Below are 20,895 nucleotides of genomic sequence, written 5' to 3' on the forward strand. Positions count from 1 at the left end.
CTGCCCATAACACAAAAACCCCTTCCCAGCTCGTTGGTTGCTCTACCGCTCTGATAGAACTGGGCCTTGCCTCCACGGACTTTCCACGCTTTTTCACCTTTGCGACAGATCTTCTGCAGAGCCACGATGCAGAACTTGCGGGGTTCTAGCTGCTTAAGCAGCATCCTGTCTCCGCCCACAAAATTTAGCGACTTGCAGTTCCAGGTACCGAGCTTCCACTCATGGTCCATTTTTCGTTGCCTAGGTCCATGCCGAATGTTCCGAGTTATATTTTCTTGATTGATTGTTGGTAGGTTGCCTTACTAGGGCCACGCTACCGAGTCTCGTGATGGGGCTGCTATTTTGAGTGTAGCGTTCGAGACAACACGTTTCTTTATTCAGCCGCCCGATCCGGGTCAGACACTGTTACGAGCCGCCCCTAACCTGTGAAACAGATGCTCAGAAAGGCTAGGCTTGACCCGATCAGTCAAAAATATCAGGATTATAACAAATCTTGATATATTGTTACGCACATTTTGCATCAACTTGTGTTCTAAACTTGGTCTCGTTGATAGTTAAAATATCAAAATTTCTATCAAAATTACTTACTGATTATAACAAATTATAGCACGTTTTGTGAGGTTTTTGGCAGAAAAAGATCAGAATTAGTTAGAATGTACACTGTTTTGTCAATTGAATAACAAATTCTGTTTTAAATATGCTTTAGAAAATCACACCTTTGAACATTCAAGTGTATGATAACAGAATTTGATATAATTCTGTACTTTTTATCATTCTGGTATATCAAGAATATTGCAGGCTTTGTTATTTCTATCAAGTTCAGATATATTTGTGATACCCGTTTGTTATAATCGTTTGATCGGGTTTCCTCCGAGGGGGTCGACCCACCTCCGCCTTCCTTGTCAGCATACGACCGAGGTCCCGCCACAAGTTGGTTACCATGATATTCGCTTGGTTACTCGTATCCCGGCTGGCACCATGGGGAGGTAGGGACAGGAGTTGCTGGGCAGGACCACAATGGGGTCTATTTAATGCCCACTAGTACAGGTTGTACAGGTACGCTCTGCCCAGCCGTTTACCAGCCATCTTGATAGTCACAATTGGCATTGAAAAGCTTATGGAGTGTACGGCGCGTTTTGGTCTCATAGACTAGCTCGTCAGTAACGTCAATTTACCGCAGGTATATTTTTATTATTCTTGAAGACTTGAGACGGAATAGAACAAATACTCACAGCGCCTGGGCATTCAGTAATAATTGGAGCAGCTGAAAACTTTGTGAAGAGCTTCTAAATGTCACTCAAAAAGACGTCTAGGAGACAAATCGGACGCGCATTACCGGAAATAATATCGAGCTTTTTGATGGGTTACTACAAACTAAGGGTGTGCGAAACTGGCTTTTCTGGTGTCGAAACGAAACGAAACGAAATTAACCCTTAATTTCGGTTTCGCCAAATTAGTCGAAACGAAATCAAGGTGGATTTCGAGTCCTCGAGACGAAACGAAATTTCGCGAAATTTCGAAAAATTTAAAAAATGTTTCTGAAACATAGCATTACAATGATTTGAATCACAAGGTGCTTACCTGGTTGACGAAGAGTAACGTAGGTATCAGATATCGAAAAACCGACAATGACAAGAATATCAAAAATGGAAAACTATTTTCTTGAAGGATATACCTATCATTTCTATTAATTATATTGCAGGTAATAAAAGCGCGATAGATACAAATGATTTAAAGTTCACACTTGAAATATCTTTGTAAATAATAATTTATTTTAATCAGTGGTGGGCACAGCTAACCGAAAATTTAGCGACGCTAATCGCTAAGTCGCTAACCGGAAAGTTTAGCTCGATAATCGCTAATCGCTAACCGCTAAACCCACATTAGCGGAATTTTCGCTAATCGCTAATCGCTAACTTATTAATATATAAATAGTCATATCGCTATATTTATTGCTCGTGTTTCGTAAGATTTGGACCACTTTGATCTTTTGTGGTAAAACAAACGGAAACAAATACTTTTGAGAGCTATTTACAGTAAGAGGTTCACAATACGGTGTTCATATTTGCTTTTGAATAACAAGGAGTAACAAAAGTTATTCAGCTTGCATAAAAAATAAATACCTTGGAATATTTTCATAAAAATTCAATTATTATCTGAATCGAAACGGTAAAACCAAAGTTGTCATAATTTCAAGCCGAAATACAAAAGTTCTTGGTTGCCGAAAATTCTATCTAGACCTTGAGCTTGTTCTGAATAATGCTAAGTGGCTTGTACGATGACTGAAACCGGTGATGCCACATTTTCATCTGTATTTTGAAGCACAAAAAATCTTGCCACCTTGGTAAGATTTGAAAAAGTCTGTATAAAAATCTGCTTAAATGTATTAGTGCAATCCAAATGTATTAGTGCAATCCAAATTCGCAAAAATAAATCAATCATAATAATTATTCATCAATAATATTAGTTTTAAATCAACTCGTTGGCTTAATCTGCATCTAAATGTAAATATATAATTTATGCAGAAAAATTCATGACATCAATGTGAAAATCATCATGAATCTTTGCAATTGACGCAAGAACTTTAAACGTATGTGTAACACCTATGGATAGTATATTACCCATTGTTAAGATTCATTTCGTTTCTCATTCTGTATATTATGTTCCCATATATTTTTTAGAAGAATAGAAGTTTGTCAAACCTTCTCTTATTTCTCAAGATGGCCGATGAACAGTCCGAGCACTTTCTGATTTATCAATCTTGTTTTCAGAACTAGATATACCGGAGAAATTTTGTGAAACATTCCTCGGTAAGTAATGGGTTTTGCATTGTAAATAAATAATTAGAAAGTTTCTTTCAGATATTAAAACTTTGATATCATTATCGGCAGTTGAAATCATCGATAAATTTTCTAATGGTGGTATTGCTCCTGAAATTTACGAAACATATTTCAGTGAATTATATAAATGGAAGTCCCATGATCTTGTTCCAGTAATATTGAAGGACCTAGATTTACCGTTAGAATTTTTCAACTTGTGGAAAGGTAAAGATTTCTTTACAGATCGAAGACGGTAGCTTATCTTTTTTCTGCTTTGCAGACTTTCACCTTGGCATTCAGGATTTGCAAAGCATCTCGCCGGATGAGTTAAATGACATTTTGGATCGTTCTCAAATTAACTGGGATCAAGAAGAAATTTATAGAAGACTTGTAAGCTGGCGAGGTGTAAAGGTATGATTTTGTATTTCGATTTTGATATAGAATATAATTCAATTATTGAAAAAGTCATCATGAAGTTCAACCATGAGCAAGTACATACCGCTCGATGGCTTTACTTTAAATTCTACATATTCTGACATAATATTAGGATGAAAACGAGACGTAACCTGATTGTATTTTTATTCTAGGGTATTCTCGACTCGAAGAAATTGATGCAATCGAAAAAGAATATTCACCCGAAAGTGTCGCGTATATAGGAGACAACAAAGCTGTGAGTGATAACTTCGCAAGCCTCAGTAACGGTTTTGACCAGTCGAGTTTACAAGCGCAGGGAGCATTTAAGGAAACGCAAAGTGGCGATAGAAATACTAATAAAGGTAATTGTCATTTCTGGTTATTACTTAGAGAAAACGATGCTCGGTCTGTAGAGGAAAGCTGATGATTTTTCTCGAATTTCAGGTGATGATTGTATTGTAGATATACACAGCCAAACAGACTTGGTGAACGAAGCGGATAGCAGTGATATCCCAGATCAAAGAGTAGTTATTAGTTACACTGACAACGCGGATTGCCAAACCTCAAATGTTGCGGCTGTAGCAGGGTGTAACATAACACAAAGTTGTTCGGGAGAAACATCTGGTAGATATTTTAAAATACTTTAAGGGTGAAACGATTCAATGGACTATAATAACATATGGATGTTAAGCATAATTCAAACAAAACAGATGCAATATAAAATAATGTATTAAATAGCAGTAGATTTCCAAATAATAATTCAAATAAAAATAAATTAAATTATATTATATTATCATTTCTAACATATGCTTTTTATATTTAATTTTATTTTTTGAATAATGTTCGATTCAATTATGTATACCATACTTCGTATAACCTTTTTTGTTCGCCTTCAAGTTTAATATGACTTATAATGTAAATCTTTTCACTATACATGATATGATGCCATATTAAAAGAGTTAAAACCAACGAAACATTAGAGTTATGTGTGATAGACTTGCATGCTATTTGTTCGTATCGTATCGACTGCATATGGTGCAAATGATGCTTCCTATGTTTGACGAAGAGTAAATTCTAAAAGATTTTATCTATTGCACCATTCTATAGTAGTTCCCTCATAGCAATAACGCTTTTTTTTGAGTGTATGTACTGGACATATCCTTCTCGAGAAAAATATACAATATAGATTGTTTAACAGATAACCCGTGATTCATTCATGCACATGCTTACGCGTAGCATATAATAAAACCTTCGACACGCTCAACAGCGTCTGAGTTCATTTTGTTTTTCAACTATATCAAACAGTTTTATTTGCGACCTAATGAAATTTAAAAAATCTGTATGTATCTGTATCATTTCCAGAAAATCTGTAATCTGTATATACAGATATCAGCAAAATAAATACGTAAAAAATCTGTATAAATACAGATAGGGGTAAAAAGACTGACTTGCACTTGTGTCATAAAGAAAGGAACTCTAGACAATTGAGACAATTGAACGTTGTTTGAATGAAATATTCGTTCCAAAAGTAACTTTAGTAAAGTATGTTCATCTTTCGAAGCTATTTACGTACGCCATCAGCAATTCACAGTTTTTTCTAAATAGTTATATCGTCGCTTCTCTACAAAATTTAGCGAATTAGCGATTAGCGATTCGAAGGCCAAAATTTTAGCGACGCTAACAGTTTCGCTAACCAGCTCAAAAATTAGCGAAATCGCTAAACCGCTAACTGAATATTAGCGTCGCTAATTAGCGATTAGCGAATTAGCGGAATGGTGCCCACCACTGATTTTAATTCATTATTCAAAAGCCAAGTTTTGTCCTAGAGCTCAAACTGGAAAACATGAGAGATGGTAGGTAGGTTTTCAACCATTCCTGTGAGTTTTGGTGTCCCTAGCAAAGATAACTTTTTTAATGACTTGACTGAGTTTTTCCCTAAGCAAACGTAGAAGCGACGAATCCGATAAGCAATTACTCGGCGGCCTTTTGATGCATTTCTGTATTCTCTAAAAGCAGCAAAATTCACAAGAATGGTTTAAAAGCTGTAACACCTTTAAGGTCAACCATTTTGAGCTTTAGGGAAACTTTTTTTCGCTTTTGTCGACCAGTGTTATTGAATTTTTAGTCAGATTAGACCAAGTGACATCTTCATCTATTCGAGGAAAATAAACTTCAAGTTAACTATTCTGTAAACTTTGAAGTTGTCAATATTTGTGCGCACTTTTTGATACAAGTTAAAGTTACTTTTTAACTGAGCAGTTCGGCAAAAAATGTCCAGTTTCTATATTTTTTGTCTAGCTATTTCAAGTTATTTCAAATGCTATTTTGGGAGAATTATTGTGATTACAAATATTTTCAGAGCCAAAAGTGTTTTGATCAGTATGACGTCTTCGGCAAAGTTTTAGATAGTAATTTTATCTTTCCGATAAAAAAAAACACTAAAAAAATTCATTTATTTTAAATGTAAGAGAAACATTAAAACTAATATGAAAAAGCTTATTCTTCAAAAATCTTATTTTTTTTTTTGTATAAAAATTACAAGAAAAATACCGGAACGATGAAGATATCAAGAAAAAAAGTTATATATGTTCAAAAAAAATTTTTTTTCACAGCGTGTTTGTTTTTGGAAGGACAATATTTTTCTCTACAACTTTGCCAGAGACACTATGCCAATCAAACAAACTGTTTCGGTTGTAAAAATATTTTAATTGTATAAGAGTGCTCTATTGGAGATTAAAAATATTTTTTCAGCTAAATCGATTTGTTTGACTGGCATAACTAGTGTCTCTGGTCAAGTTATAGAAAAAAATTTTGTCCTAAAAAAATATGCCCTGTGAGTTTCAGCGATACCAAAAATAATAAAATGCATTTGGGGCCAAACTACGTGGTCATATTTTGATCCCTTTCATTCCTACTAACCCCCCCGTGGTCGTTTGGTAAGCCCCCTCCCTCCAGTCCCCCTCCAACTTTAACCAGGTGGTCTTTTTATTTGCCAAGTGCCCTAACGAAAAATACTCTGAACATACATGTGTGGTAAGATTTTGAAAAAGCAATTCTAATCAGACTGTTCCTGTTCGCAATACCGATAAAAATTGAATAATTGATTAAGTGAAGACGACAATATTTGTGTGACAAACTCGATGCGAGTGAAACTTTGGTTGTATGTTAGCTGATTCTACACTAACAATGGTTTTGCCTTGGGCTTGAATTAATAATTTTTTGCCTAAAATGTATGACGAACGGGCCTTTCAAAAATGAACTATTTCATTACCGTAACTGAACTTATTTTTATTGTAATTTAATACTAATTGTGGATAGGCCCGTTATCCTAATTTTCCAGAACAAATAAAGATAAATAAAGTAAAAGAACACGCCACATCTAATTAAAAACAATCAGAAACTTTGAAGAGCGAAATGTTACTCATTTTGATTTTCATAAAAGAATTGATTTATGATCTTATTCTGCAAATATATGTATAATAAAGTATGTAAAATTTATTAAAAAAAGAATGTTAACGAAAACAGATTATAAGTCATTGCGCAAATTGTAAATAGAATTTTCGGTAATATCATTTTCTCAAAAACAAAAATAACAAATAGATAATGGTTGTTTAATTTTTAATAATATTTCATTATCTTTTGCCCCATTTTGCATAAGATTGCTGAAGAAAAACTGCCGAAGAAAACCACTGACGAAGACGTTCGATACCCTATAATGATTTCCTTACCTGAAAGTAATTAAAATACGCTATTCTGTTGAGTATATTCAGAATGATTTTCAATACAATTTGTTGTTGAGTATAAAAATAAATAAAATTTATTCAAACAATTCGATCATCTACGATAAATTTTACAATTTTTTTGAATGTTGAACAAAATATAAACATCTTTCTTTCTTCTTTCTGTTCACGAGCATCCAGGTCTTATATATTGTTTCCAAGACCAAGGCGTTGATTTTTTTACCGGTCATTGAGTATTGAAATATACTTTCAGGAAAAATGTCACAAATCCCGACGCATTGCAAAATTGAATTATTATTTTGTGGAAGTAAATGCCATATAAGGCAAAGCCTGTTTAAAACCGAACAAATATTTTCTTCGTTCGGATGAATTTTAAATATGTTCAAAAATTTGATCACAGCTAATTGCTGACAAATCGCAAACTTTCCGTGACACTTATAAATTATCAAGTCGTGTCAAGTAAATTTATTAATCAAAAAAAAAAAAATGCGAAAGCTTTATTCTTGGTGGCAATAAAAAATTATAAGTCAGAAAAAAGACCACGTGGTCTTTTCGTCTTCTATGTCTGACTTTTATTAGTAAACCAAATATCTGTTGAGATTTATTCAATTAAATTTAGAGTCGCAACGAGCACAAACCAGAAAATAATGGAATAATGTGCATCGGAAATTTGGTCCGAAATTTCGTAATCGTCGAAATTGGAAGTTTAATTTCGCGAAATTTTGGGCGGAGTTTAGCGAAGTTCAACGAAACTTTTAGGTAATTTCGCGAAATTTCGGGAAATTTCGAGTTTTGCGAAATTATACGAAATCATTCGAAATCTCGCACAGCCTTACTACAAACCAAACCATGGATCTTCTTAAATATCAGCGGTCGCCATTTTGAAAATGGACATTTCTCTCCCCTCCACGCTTACAAATGAAAATAACGAGATCAAACGTAACCTGGCAAAAACATCAAGCTAAACAGGTTCAGCAACACAGGGGTCAGTAGTCAACCTATACGCGAGTTTACTACAAATATGTATTTATTCTAAAATTTTCATCAAAGAAAAAGTTACAATATTTATACCTCACAATACCCCATTGCTCTTGTGTTTCAACGTTGATTTTAGTCGGAGTAATTTTGTACATCAAGGTTAACAGTATACTGTCAGCGTGTATGACATGTTTTTATTTATCTGTTCGAGTCGAAAATAATATGGATGAGCTCCCTAAAGTTTTAACTGCTCTAATCACGTAGAAAAATCAACAGGTTGCTTCCTGCGAGTACGTGAGTTGTGAGAGCGAAATGGACGAATTTAGTATAATAAAGGCGGAGAGATTAGCTCCAATAATAAAGGTACAAGATATGGCTACGGACGAGAAAACTCCGCTCGCTAGCAGCGATTGGTGCTCTGGTGAACCGACTATTACGAAAGGTGATGTGAAACAAGAACCTACGATGGACATCACCGATGCAATTGCAGTTTCTTACTTCAGGTAGTATTGTGCTCATTTTTTCATACACGAAATTCGGCTTTCTTTCCGTTGCAGCGACTCGAACGGTACGGAAATGCGCCATACCGCTGTTGGTGATAGCGATGCGAGACCCTTTAAATGCGACATCTGTGACGCATCATATAAGAGTCGTTATGTTCTAAGGAATCATATGAAGATCCACAAGGTCGAGTCCTTCCCAACGTAAGTGTTCACTTGTGCAATGTAGTGAAAGACGAATAAAAAAAGATTTAACTTTTCGTAGCATTCACGAGTTCTCTTAATCAGACATTTATTCTTTCTGTTGCAGCAACACGGAAGGTTTGGAGCCAAATCGGACTTATAAATACACCTGCGACATATGCGGCAAACAGTACAAACGAATGGTACCATTTCACCTTCATCTGAAGCTGCATCAGAGCACCACTGAGATTAAAACTGACAACACAAAGCAGCACGAGTGTACGGTTTGTGGAAAAGGAAATCCAACTAGAGCACTGCTCAAAAGGCACATGCTTAGTCACACTGACGAACGGCCTTTTAAATGCACTATTTGCGGTTCATCATATAAGTCAGCTCAAGACGTGAGAGTCCATATTAGAAAGCACAACTCCGAGATGCCCTATGAGTGCGAATTTTGCGAAAGAAGGTTTCTGCATTCTTGCACGCTAAAGGAGCACTTGTTTTGCCATACTAATGAACGGCGTTTTAAATGCAATATTTGCGATCTATCGTTGAGGTCAGCAAGCGGCCTAAGGTATCATAAACGAGCGCATATGCGTGAGCACAAATGTTCGATATGTGGAAGAGGATTCCGTTTTCCCCGATTGCTCGTACAACACATGTTTTGGCATAGCTCGAAGCCGTTATGGAAATGTGATATTTGCAGTTCAGTATTTGAAACGTATCAACTTCTGGATGTTCACAAGCAAGAGCACTACTCGAAGAGCTCACATAAATGCGAAATTTGCGACAGAAGATTTCCATGTTCTTACAGGCTGAGGCAGCACATGCTTCACCATAGTGATGATCGACCCTTTAAATGCAACGTTTGCAACTCATCATTCAAGTTAAATCAGTATCTGGAAGCTCATGAAAAAACGCATAATACGAAGCGCGTTGTTCACGCGGATGAACGACCTTACAAATGCGATGTTTGCGGTTTCACGGGCAAGACAAGAACTTCGTTGAGGGTGCACGAAAAAACGCAGAACCACGTGAAGCGGACGTTACTCACAAATGAAAATTGATCAATCACTAGGGTGTGAAACTAATGCAGGAGGATTTGTTTCTAGTGTAAGTTTTACTCAACTTTGGATGATTTTTACCACTCAAAGTTACATTCACGGTTGCGTAACATCGATTGTTTGTAGAGATGCACCGAATATTCGGCCGCCGAATATTCGGGCCGAATATCAGCAAAAATTGGATTTTGCCGAATATTCGGCTCGCCGAATAGTAAGTTTATTATTCGGCCGAATATGCCGAATAAGCCGAATAGTGGCCAATGATTATCAGAAAATAATATAAAAGTGTAGTGCAAAGTTTTTTGGGCGGGAGTAAACGAAAACTGAAGATATAACTTAGGCTTAGAAAGGAATGTATCTCATTAAAACGGAACACGAACCGCAATCTCCACAGAATATCTCATGTCTTGTCTGGATGAGGTATATTTTTTCTGAGCCAAAGTCACATCCCCAGTTCTCGTTTTTCAAAAAACTTAAAATGTAGTTGTAACACAAACTTTTAAATTGTGTTAACCATAATCCTCAAAAACATTATTTTTAAACGATAACTTAAAAGAACAAAAGTAGGTGCGCCACGGATTAGCGTGCCTTATTCCATAGGCGCAAAATTAATAATTTCTTGTGCAATAGTTCGGACAATTTTCAATCGTTTTCGTACATGAACAATTGGAAAGCGAAAGAAACAATTTAAACTTCAAACAATGACCATTTGGTTATTTTGTTATCATACGATCAATGTTGTGTTCAGCCGAATATTCGTCTCACCGAATAATGGAAAAAAGGTTATTTGTTTGAAACAATATATTTATATATCGAATAACTTTACATTTTACCTTGAGAGAAATACTAAAATCATATCTTTGTCTTCTTCGATTTTTAATATAGAGTACATCTTAAAAAGAAGCTTCAGGCATTTTCAAGAGGACTGGGCTTGTTCAAGGATGCATCTCGTTGAACTTTTGTCTACTCGAGGTTTGAAGGTAAGTTTGCTGTCTAAGGTGAGTCTTAAATAAGCCATTTCTCCGAACCGATAGGCAGTAAATCATCAGCCGGAATTAGTCGCGTAGATTTCGAATGAGGAAAAATAATAGTCTTTTTGGGTTAGTTTTTGTTTTCGAGTTTCTTCCTGTGTTTGTGTGCTGAGGCACAAATCCTAGGATTCACGTTTGTATTTTGGTAACAGCTAACTGGAGAAATGTGTTGGTAAAAAAGGGATATTCAAAGTAACATTCATCATATTTTACGATAAACAATTTAATGTAATTGTATAAGATGAATAGTAACCTAGTTACTATAATTAAAATGAAGATGATATGAAATGGGAGTAACACAAACAACATCGTTGGCAAAGTTTCAGCCAGATCAGAAATGGTCGATTGAAATGGTTACCAATTTTTCGTTGTGAAACTGCACAGCTATAGCCTCCTATTTTTCCTGGCACCCTTCAACGAACCCCGAACGGCTAAATGAATGCGTTCCATGTGTCGGTTCAGATGGTACCCTCTCCGGAACAGTTTGTTGCACAATTCGCACCTATACCGACCCATCTGCAACGCATCGTGAACATCCATATGTTGTGCGTACTGCTTGCGTTTGGTAAACTTCTTCGGACAAATTTCGCAATTGAACAGGCCGTCCGCTCCGACGGCATATTTATTTAGTGGTCTTCCCCTTCGTCTGGAAGTGCTCCCACCGGCATCCTCCTCGTCGGACGTTTCGTTTCGATCACTGTCGGCTTCATCGAGTTGCTCTGAAACGATTGGTTCCGCTTTGATCGTTACCACTTCAAGCTCTGGAAATTCTCCGGCGTTAGTGTCGGCCGAGGCAGTGTCTGAGGAATCCTTCCGACATTGTCTTCGATGTGGTGCTTGCCGAGAGGCATTTGATTTCTTGCAATACTGGCAATGTTCTTGGCAGTCCTGCTGGGTTTCCAACGTTTGAAAACAAATAGTACATTGAAACAATCCATCAGCTCTAACTTCGAATGATTGACCTATTTTTAAAAGATCTTCTTGCGATAGCGGATCGAAGTTGTTCGAGTCGTTGGCAATGTTATGAACTTGTTGTGTCTGCTCTTCATTTCCAGAGCGTGGAACTGTTCGGAAGTTTTGATACTGTATCAGCCTGTTGGTGAAAATAACGTTTCAATATAAAATGTTTCAACAAAAAAACATTTTTACCCTTTCAGCACGGAACCGTTAAAGTAAAACCTCTCCAGGAGTGATTCCTTCTCCTTAAACTCCCGGCAGATGCGGTAGGCAACCTCCAGACGCTTCACGCACCGTTCGCAGATACGCTGGGGCAGATGGGTGGACAGGTTCGAGGGCAAACCGTACACGTAGGTGAGCATATCCGGATAGGAAACGCTTTCGCAACCAAAGTTGGCCGAATTCGCCTTCAATAGTTGCATTCGTGACTGGCCACAGCACCGCAAACACAGCCGGCAGAAGTCGTTCAGTTGAATACCGTTCCCTGTGGCTACGCGAAACGCAAACAATGTACTCTTTGATCGATGTTAGCCGTTAAAGAGTTTCTTACCTATTTTGTCGTTGTGCTTGAGAGTGAAAACGTCGACGCCAGACATTGTTTACTTGATAAAGCGCAGAGGTAAAAATAAATCCTCTTGAAGTGGAAGCTAGGGTTGTTGATATTTTATCGATATTTGATATTATCGATATTTGCTCGTCACAATATCAATATTTTTGACCGATATTGGCGCATTTGATATTATCGATATTTCGATATTGCGACTCGATATTGCTGTCCGATATTCTCGGTTGCCATCAGGGGAGTGCTACCGCCAAAATTTTGCCTACCGATCATAAATTCATCATGGCATCAAAATTAACTTTAAAATGCTTACGCACAATATAAGATATTCATTAAAAGTGCACATTATACTGAAAACAAACGTTAAGCAGGGTGACACTCAAAACTCGAAATTAAATTCCCGGTTTTTCCCGGTTCGTTCAAATATTTTTCCCGGTTATTTGTACTTCAGAATTCTGCATTTTCTCATACAGTTAAGGGTTAAAAAAGCGTGACTGTCGATTTACATACCATTATCGAATTACATTCTAATATAGTCACTTTTTAAGCGTGTTCAAGCTTATAATCCAGAGATATTGTTGCAGAAATTCGAGAAATGTGACGGACGTCATCTTTTTCAAGAGGATAACGTTTGCGGTAAAAAAAGGTACCCCGCCACGTCAAAAACGGACATCGTGCGGCACTTTGTAGACGCCTGGTATGCCGTTCCGGCATCTACAATATCTTGACACAATTGGACAACGATCAAAGCATCGGAAGAAAGCCCAGTTCTGGACGGCCAACGACCCTGAACGACAAGAAGCTTCAAAGGATGCTGAAGAGGAAGACCGAGGGAAAAGTGGCTAAATCACTGCGTGCACTTGGTCGGGAGGTTGGTGCATGCGGTAAAACAGTGAAAAAGTTGTTGGAAAACATGGGCATACATGTCAGTAAGCAGCAGTCCCGTCCACTGGTGCTAGTCTCGGAGCTGCAGGCAATGACGCAGCGACAGAGGTTTAAGATGGTCAAGTCGATTTTCCTGGCTAATCGCGATGTGACAGTGGTGATGGACGACGAGACCTATCTAACCCTAGATGACAACGATTAGTAGGGCACTTTGTAGTTTACCTCCCCTACGAAGAAAGTGAGCACCGAGGTGAAGTATATTTCACAGACCAAGTTCCCCAAGAAGGTGCGGCTGTGGCTGACAATCAGCGAGAAAGGGATGTCAAAGTTGCTCTTCTTTTGCTCCGGGCTGGCCGTGAACGAGGAAATTTCCAGTACGAAGTGCCCGCCAGAAGTTGTGTCGTTTATCAAGAAATACCATAAGGGGGAAGACACGGTGTTCTGGCCAGATTTGGCGTCGCCCACTACTCGAAGCGATCTTTGGAGGAGATGGAGAATTTCTGGGCAAACTTGAAGCGCAAGATCTATTCCAACAATTTTGTCGCGAAAACGGAGGAGGAATTAATAAAAAAACACAGAAAAAGCTTGAAAACATGCCTGCACGCAGGTTTTCGTCCGCCATGGCGAATGTTCCGGTTAACTGCCGGAAGGCCGCTCGCAGGGGCGTAGAATTTTTAAAACTTATAAACAACGCATATAATACTCATTACCGGGGACTCCTAGGCCAAATTAAGTTTGTAGGAACCGTTTTTACCTCAACCACCGAAGATTCAATATATAAAAAAATTACACTTAAACACATTAGCTTCAAGAGCACGGGCCGTGGCATTCTTCTTTCTGGCTTCTTCATCTTGATCTGAATTCTCCTTCTTCTTTGTCTTCAACAATTCAATATATCGGCTATGTGAAACGCGAGCGTAATAGATTAACGACTTGGTGATATCAATTTCGTCTTCACCACCGGCATCCTGTACTGCATCGTACACCAATCGCTGGATCAAAATCTCCTTAATAAACACGGTCAAGTTAGGACGTTTCTTGCCTAAATCAGCTATCAGATCTCTACAGAAAGTATCAAGGCGTTTTTCATTACGGCGGTAGGAAGTCAGCAATGTCTCCGTCGAATGCATACCCAACAGTTGTGAGTATTCTTGGCGAAATCTGTCAACTACAGTTCCCGCGAGATTATCTTCGTGAACCATTTGCTCTAGGCAAAATTCGAGCCGTTTGACTGCTACTCCCGGGGAGCTTACCGTGGTCAAGTTAGTTTCCAAGAGAAAGATGAATAAAAACAAAACTGATATAAGCACTGTGAGAAATGAGTTGAATATACTGGCAGCCGGGGTGAGATTGTGCCATCCAGCCCGTGACCTGTCAGCCATCTCTTCCGGGTCAGAAGACCAGTCTTTCTTGGTAGTTTTCAAGAAAACTTATTCAAGGAATTTTAGTGATCGCCATGAGATAGCTGACAATCTCACCCTGGCTTGTAATATTCAGTGAAATTCCCGGTTTTTTCCCGGTTCCAAACAATTCCAGGTTTTTTCCCGGTTTTCTCGGTTGGGTGGCAACCCTGGTTAAGGCTGGGTTTTCCATTGATAAATATATTTATTCGAAAATAGGTCAATAGAAATTAAAGGACGTTTACTCTATTTCAGCTATTTTAGGGCAAACCAACTAAAAAGTAGGTACCAGAATTGTTGGTATTAGAATCAATAAGTGCTAGATGGAAAATGTAAGCAGTTCGACAGAAATATGGTTGCCATTTTTCTTTTTTTATTGACAGCATGTATAGAGCGAATTTCCAGAAATTTGGGTGTGGAACTTCTCGGGGCAATTACCACCACATTAAACCGATCAAATGCGATGCCTTGGTGTTACATTGGGATGGCAGGATCGATGAATTTCAGTAAAGAATCGGTGTTACATAAGCGATAACATGAATGTTCAGGTAGGATGCTTCAGTAACTGGCTGCTGATTAGTCAATGGATCAGTGACGATAAGGAGACGCGGCTCACGAAACGTCGGTTTAATCTGATTGGAAAATGCACCTTGCGTAAAGCGATCAGCAAACGGCCCGCTGTCCTAACGGACGAGATGAAATAGCAAACCCTTCGCCGGAATATGCAATACTAAAGCAGGTATTAGACGACGAAAATATTTGCTATTTTTGGTACGATTTTTATTTGCACAAAATAAAATCTGTATTAAAAAATAGCAAATATTTGCTTCGTCTAATACCTGCTTAAGGCATGAAACATGCTGAACACCAACGCGACCGATCGGGTGAGATTCTCGCCGTAGGTTAATGAACAACTCTACTAACGGCTGTTTATTAACCTTCGGCAAGAATCTCGCCCGATCGCTCACGTCGGCGTTCAGTTTGTTTCAGGCCTAACTAAAATCCAAACAAAAAATATATGAAGGAAAATATCGATAAACTATCGATATCGACACGTAATATCGATGCCGCTTTTAATATCGATAAAACGAATATCGATATTTTATTTTTAATATCGACAACCCTAGTGGAAGCGTAAACACGCAGAATGAAACAGCTTACGGTTGCCCGTCATCGGCTCTTATGACATATGCTACCAAAGAAGGTATACCGAATGGAATACCTGCTTGTGAATTTTCGATCGTTCTTTTAAACCACGCTTTTTCAACGATGATAAATCTTAACAGTTGTTGGCGACAAGCAAGCCATGCACGGATAAGCAGTGAAAAATTTTCATTCCTTAACAACCATTGTATATAATAGTTTCTTGTTCCGATTTCGTCCCCTTGTCCGGATCCTATCTGGTCGTGAAGTCGCCCCGTCAAGATTCCGTTCTCTCCGGCAGGTACGTCTCGCCCCGTCAAGATAGTCCGTCGCAACACACTGGTTGCTGACAACAGTTATCAAACAAACTAGTACAAACTCATAAGAAACAGAGTGTTGAAATTTAGAGCTATGACCACTGTTTGAACTTCAATTGGTGCGACGTAAGGGTCGATAACAAATAATGTGAATTTTTTCAGGAGTATGCCACGACCGCACCATAAGACAGCAGTAGCAATGCTCCGGGTTTGGCTGTTGACAAATTTCCATCAGCCCTATCCAAGCGACGAGGAACTATTAGTACTGGCAGCAAGAACCAGCTTAACTGTGAAGCAAATAAAAAAATGGCTCACCGGCAACAGAGAGAAAATGTTGAAACGATGGGCAAAATACAACGCACGTGATTATTCATCAACAATTTTAATTATAATCACTGTATTGCCAATTATTTATTGTTATTGCTGTTAATGTGAAGTATGTTGTTTTTTTTTAAATAATTTTTTGTTATACCTACACATTTCTCTAGTTTCCCGTTTTTTTATGTCTGCGTTAGGTAAATACGATACATTCATTGTCCCGGCATGTAAGAGGATATTTTTTTTTATATTGGAAATAACTGCTTCAAAATGCCTGAAGTGGATGAAAATATATTTAAACCACAAGACGTTTGAAATTAAGAGTTATGGTGAATATTAAATTGGTGCGACAAATAGGACAGTGCCAATAATAAATAGCAGTGCTGAAGGCATGGCTTTTAGTCAACCAGAATCAGCCCTATCCGAGCGAAGCAGAATTGTTGGTGCTTTGCTGCAAGACACGGCAGTTGATAAAGCGGCAAATTTAAAAAAATGGCTTTCCGACAATAGGAAGAAACTGCTGAAAAAATGGACAAACATGTAGGGTATCGATCGTCTTCGTCAGTGGTTTTCTTCGGCAGTTTTTCTGCAGCAATCTTATGCAAAAGGGGGCCGAAGAAAACCACTGACGAAGACGTTCGATACCCTAGTTTGTATCGTAGTTTGTTGATTTTTTTTGCAATTTGCAGCACTGCCAAAATACAAATATTTATTCTAGGACTTGTGCATAAGCACACAAGCAACATGTATGAAACCGTTTCGTTTACCTTTTTGATGTCTGTGTTAGAAAAATAACCATGTCATGCGGAAAATGTATGAGGATTTTAATACATTGAAATCTGAAATTAGTCGTACGATAATAGTGAAGGAACGCAGTAATCGAAAAAAAATATAATAATGAATTTGTGAATGAAAGCAAAGCCTTGGTGCTACATTTCGTATCGGAGCTTGACCGTCGGAGCTACACCTAAGGCGGCAGCCCTAGTAAGGCAGTATACTAGAATAAACATACTACGGAGAATCAAGTACTCAAAACGAACTGGAACAATCGGCAATGTCCCAGCCGACAAAATAAGGACGGCGATTAGAAGCTCGGTACATGTAACAGTAGATCTCTTAACGCCCCGGATGTCGACCGGATTCTGCTGGATCAGCTGGAACCCCACCACTTCGACATCGTTGCGCTCCAGGAGCTTTGTCTGAAAGGAAAGAAGGTACGGTGGATTTGTGATCGCAAGGCACAGTACCACGAAAGCGGTGGCTTAACCAAAACCGGTCCCGGTTTCATAGTGCTGAGCAGGATGCAGAGTCGTGTGATAAAGTGGCAGGCGATCAGCGACAGGTTGTGTTTGTTGAGAATAAAAGGCCGGTTATACAAATACACTATTCCCAATGTGCACTGACCTCACGAAGGAAGACCCGATGCAGAGATAGAAGCGTTCTACGCACAGCTGGAGAAACTCTACGATAGCTGCTCGCGTAGAGACATCAAGATCGTCATTGGGGACATGAACGGAAGCGATAAGCCGGTGATCGGTCCGCGCAGCTACAGCTCTCGTCTGATTGGTAAGGTTAGTAAGGGAGCTATGTCTGAGAATTGATCCTGGGTGCAGTACTAGTTCTTAGCCAATGAATGACGACATCTCAATTTGTTTTGATTTTGATGCTTTGATTTTTGGAATGTATATTGAATACAATCATTCTCGAAAACATGAAAAATAGAAAATCACTTTCAAAATTAAGCTTAGTTTCAACTGAAAACTTGTCTAAACTACAGAGAAGGCTGCAATAGAGAATGATTTCAAATAAGGCATAGAATCATTGATTAATTTAAAAAAACGCTTAAAAAAAGGCTAAATTAAAAAATTTGGCTTAAAATTAATTGAAAAGGATTCTAGAGCCTTAAATAACCAGCAAGAAGGCACCAAATAAGGAATCGAATCAGAAAAAAACTGCTTTAGAAGCAGTGCTTGAAGTGGATGAAAATATTCCTATAAAAAAGGGAACTGAAGATTATATTGATCTCAAAGCTCGGCATTATCAAAAAATAACTTCAAAGTAACTAGGATCCCAAACTAAACTCCTGAGAATATGTCTCCACGGCACCCTAACTTTGGTGCCGGTTGGACCGCATCCCTCGCTTTGTGAGACTCTTCCCATTTTTTATAAAAGTACCATTGTGTAATGCAGTTCACCAGATTATCCTAAAGGTATGGTCTGAGGAACAACTACCTACGGACTGGTTGGAAGAAACATCGACTCGACTGTAGTAATTATCGAGGCATAACCCTCCTCAATTGCGTTTACAAAATTCTCTCCCGTATCATGTTCCAGCGACTGAAGCCGTTGCAGGAAGCCTTTGTAGAAGATTACCAATCCGGGTTTCGAGTGGGACGCTCGACAACGGGCTAGATGTTTACCTTGAGATAGATCCTCGACAAGTTTCGAGAACATAACTTGCAGGCACATCATCTGTTTATTGACTTCAAGGCGGCGTAAGATACAGTGAAACGCAATTAGCTGTCGCAATGCTTGAACATGATTTTCCAACAAAACAAATTAAACTGATACGTGCGACGCTTGACGATTTCACGTCATGCGGTGAGACGTAAGACGGTCTGAAGCAAGGTGACAGACTCTCGAAATTGCTGTTAAACATAGCTTTAGAGGGTGCAATACGTAGGGCAGGTGTGCAGAGGAGCAACACCATCATCACGAAGTCCCACATGCTTCTAGGCTTCGCGGACGACATTGATAAAATTGGTGTTAACCGTAGAGCAGTTGATGAGGCCTTCACGGCTCTCAAAAGGGATGCTGCAAGAATTGGACTCACCATAAACACTGCCAAAACGAAGTACTGCGGGTGTTGGTGCAGCGGTGGAGATGGATGGGGATACTTTCGAAGTGGTAGACGAATTTATTTATCTTGATACTCTTGGACATGTGACAACTTGGTGACCTGCGAGGTGAAGAGACGGATTGTGACAGCGAATAGGGCTTATTGCGTAGCCAGCTTAGGTCCCGTAGCCTACAGATCTGTACGAAATTTACGCTCTATAGGATTCTGATCCTCCCGGTGGCGCTCTACGGACATAAATCAGAAACGTGGAAGGAGGCCTATCGACGGGCGCTTGGGGTCTTCGAGCGTAGAATCCTGCGATCAATACTCGGAGGCAAACAATAAAATGGGATGTGGCGCAGGTACATGAATTACGAGCTATACGAAGTATAGCGAAGCCCTACTCTGGAAAGTTAAAAAATAATGTATTTTCGTGATTTGTTTTTCGGATGTTTAGAGTAAGGTTAAGTGTTCGGGTATTTTAGTTATAGATTAAGGTTCATTCGAATATGTATTTTGTATGCCGTGGGTGCACTTTTTTTTCCCTGTATGGACTTCCTCACTGCGACCAGAACCGTTGATCTAGTATCTAGTGAGTATTACGCTGTTGGCAGCGTTTTTCTCGAAACCATGTTTTTCAACTAGTGGTAAATTTGACTCAGCATCTACTGAACAGATTTGGCTGAAATTTTTTGCTAGCATGTAGACATGAATTATCTAACTTGTTACAAAGCCGTTTTCCAACATCTGAATTTTTCAATGTTTTGTGATTTTTTTAAACGGTAAATAATAATAAAAAATTTGTTTTGACTAAAATTCCCGCCATTTTGAAAATTTTTGAAGTTTCCAAAAACGGCTATGTAACGAGTTAGATAATCCATCTTTACTAGAGACTGTGTTATGAAGAGATACGCAAAGAGAAAAGCAGTAAAAATGGCAACCCTTTGCTAATATTCAATTTTAAACAATTCTGGCAACCACATTTATTTTCGCATGACTTATGCATACGCACTAGAAAGTGTAATGAAATTTTGAAACATTGTAAGGATATATTACTGAGTTTCAATGCTCGTTCATACAGTTATTTAATTTTCAATTGATCACTCATTATATGAGAAAAACTTACCACAGGGTGGCGACTACCGTGAAAAACCGGGAATATCAGGGATTTAATTTTCCGATCAGGGAAATCAGGGAATATCAGGGAATTTAGGAAGTCATCAGGAAAAAATTTAGAGGCTTGAGTTCTGAATTGGATTTATTAACAAGTCATTAAGTAGTGCGCGCATTTTATGGTAATTACTACGCTGTTTTGTAAAAACCAGTGGTTAGACGAGATTTTTTTTTCGGTTTCTTGCAATTGCCTCCGAACTGTTGACGCACCGTCTAACATCACCTGAGCAAGCTTTACTATCGCTTTTGTCATATCCCAGTAATCAAAAATGGTGATTACTTTTTTGTAACCAATTAACAGAAGACTCAAAGACTTGCTCAAAAGTTTGAGTGTGTTCATAACTCGAAATATAGTGAGTCCATTTAAAGACGAAGTCACACGTTAATTTTATCAAATTTCTACCCCGGAATTTGTACCAGCAGAATTAATTGAAACTAACTTGAATGAGATTGAATCTATCATCAAAATTTTCAAAAGTATAAAAGCAGGTAAAGTTCTTGATTGAGGAATTCTCAGAAACTGTTTTAAAATGATCATTTTGCCAAATTATGGAAAAATGCCAAAAATACTC

The 20,895-nt window shown here is 38.3% G+C and overlaps 2 protein-coding genes and 1 long non-coding RNA gene across 5 annotated transcripts; 2 read left to right on the forward strand and 1 right to left on the reverse strand.

Moving 5' to 3' along the window:
• Positions 1-2,707: 2,707 nt before the first annotated feature.
• LOC129731532 (uncharacterized) lies at positions 2,708-3,968 on the forward strand. 2 transcript variants are annotated; one of them, XR_008729034.1, is made up of 5 exons: positions 2,708-2,810; positions 2,862-3,044; positions 3,100-3,230; positions 3,407-3,595; positions 3,678-3,968. It is a non-coding gene; the product is annotated as an uncharacterized LOC129731532 (long non-coding RNA). The 2 variants fall into 2 exon arrangements; XR_008729033.1 differs by having other exon boundaries at positions 2,746-3,044.
• Positions 3,969-8,110: 4,142 nt separating this feature from the next.
• On the forward strand, positions 8,111-10,678 carry LOC129717830 (zinc finger protein 62 homolog). 2 transcript variants are annotated; one of them, XM_055668013.1, is made up of 4 exons: positions 8,111-8,454; positions 8,509-8,655; positions 8,762-9,747; positions 10,584-10,678. In XM_055668013.1, exons 1-3 carry the CDS (start codon positions 8,264-8,266, stop codon positions 9,699-9,701), a joined length of 1,278 nt encoding a protein of 425 aa, XP_055523988.1. In that variant the 5' UTR covers positions 8,111-8,263; the 3' UTR covers positions 9,702-9,747; positions 10,584-10,678. The 2 variants fall into 2 exon arrangements, with proteins under 2 accessions (XP_055523988.1, XP_055523987.1); XM_055668012.1 differs by lacking the exon at positions 10,584-10,678 and having other exon boundaries at positions 8,113-8,454; positions 8,762-10,518.
• LOC129717831 (uncharacterized) lies at positions 10,514-12,354 on the reverse strand. Its single transcript, XM_055668014.1, has 3 exons — positions 12,237-12,354; positions 11,879-12,176; positions 10,514-11,822 (listed from the first exon to the last, which is right to left on the reverse strand). The coding sequence occupies exons 1-3, from the start codon at positions 12,280-12,282 to the stop codon at positions 11,114-11,116; spliced, it is 1,053 nt and encodes a 350-aa protein (XP_055523989.1). The 5' UTR covers positions 12,283-12,354; the 3' UTR covers positions 10,514-11,113.
• Positions 12,355-20,895: the final 8,541 nt, after the last annotated feature.

This window comes from Wyeomyia smithii, chromosome 1 (assembly GCF_029784165.1).
Source record: "Wyeomyia smithii strain HCP4-BCI-WySm-NY-G18 chromosome 1, ASM2978416v1, whole genome shotgun sequence".
Classification (NCBI taxonomy): Eukaryota; Metazoa; Arthropoda; class Insecta; order Diptera; family Culicidae; genus Wyeomyia; species Wyeomyia smithii.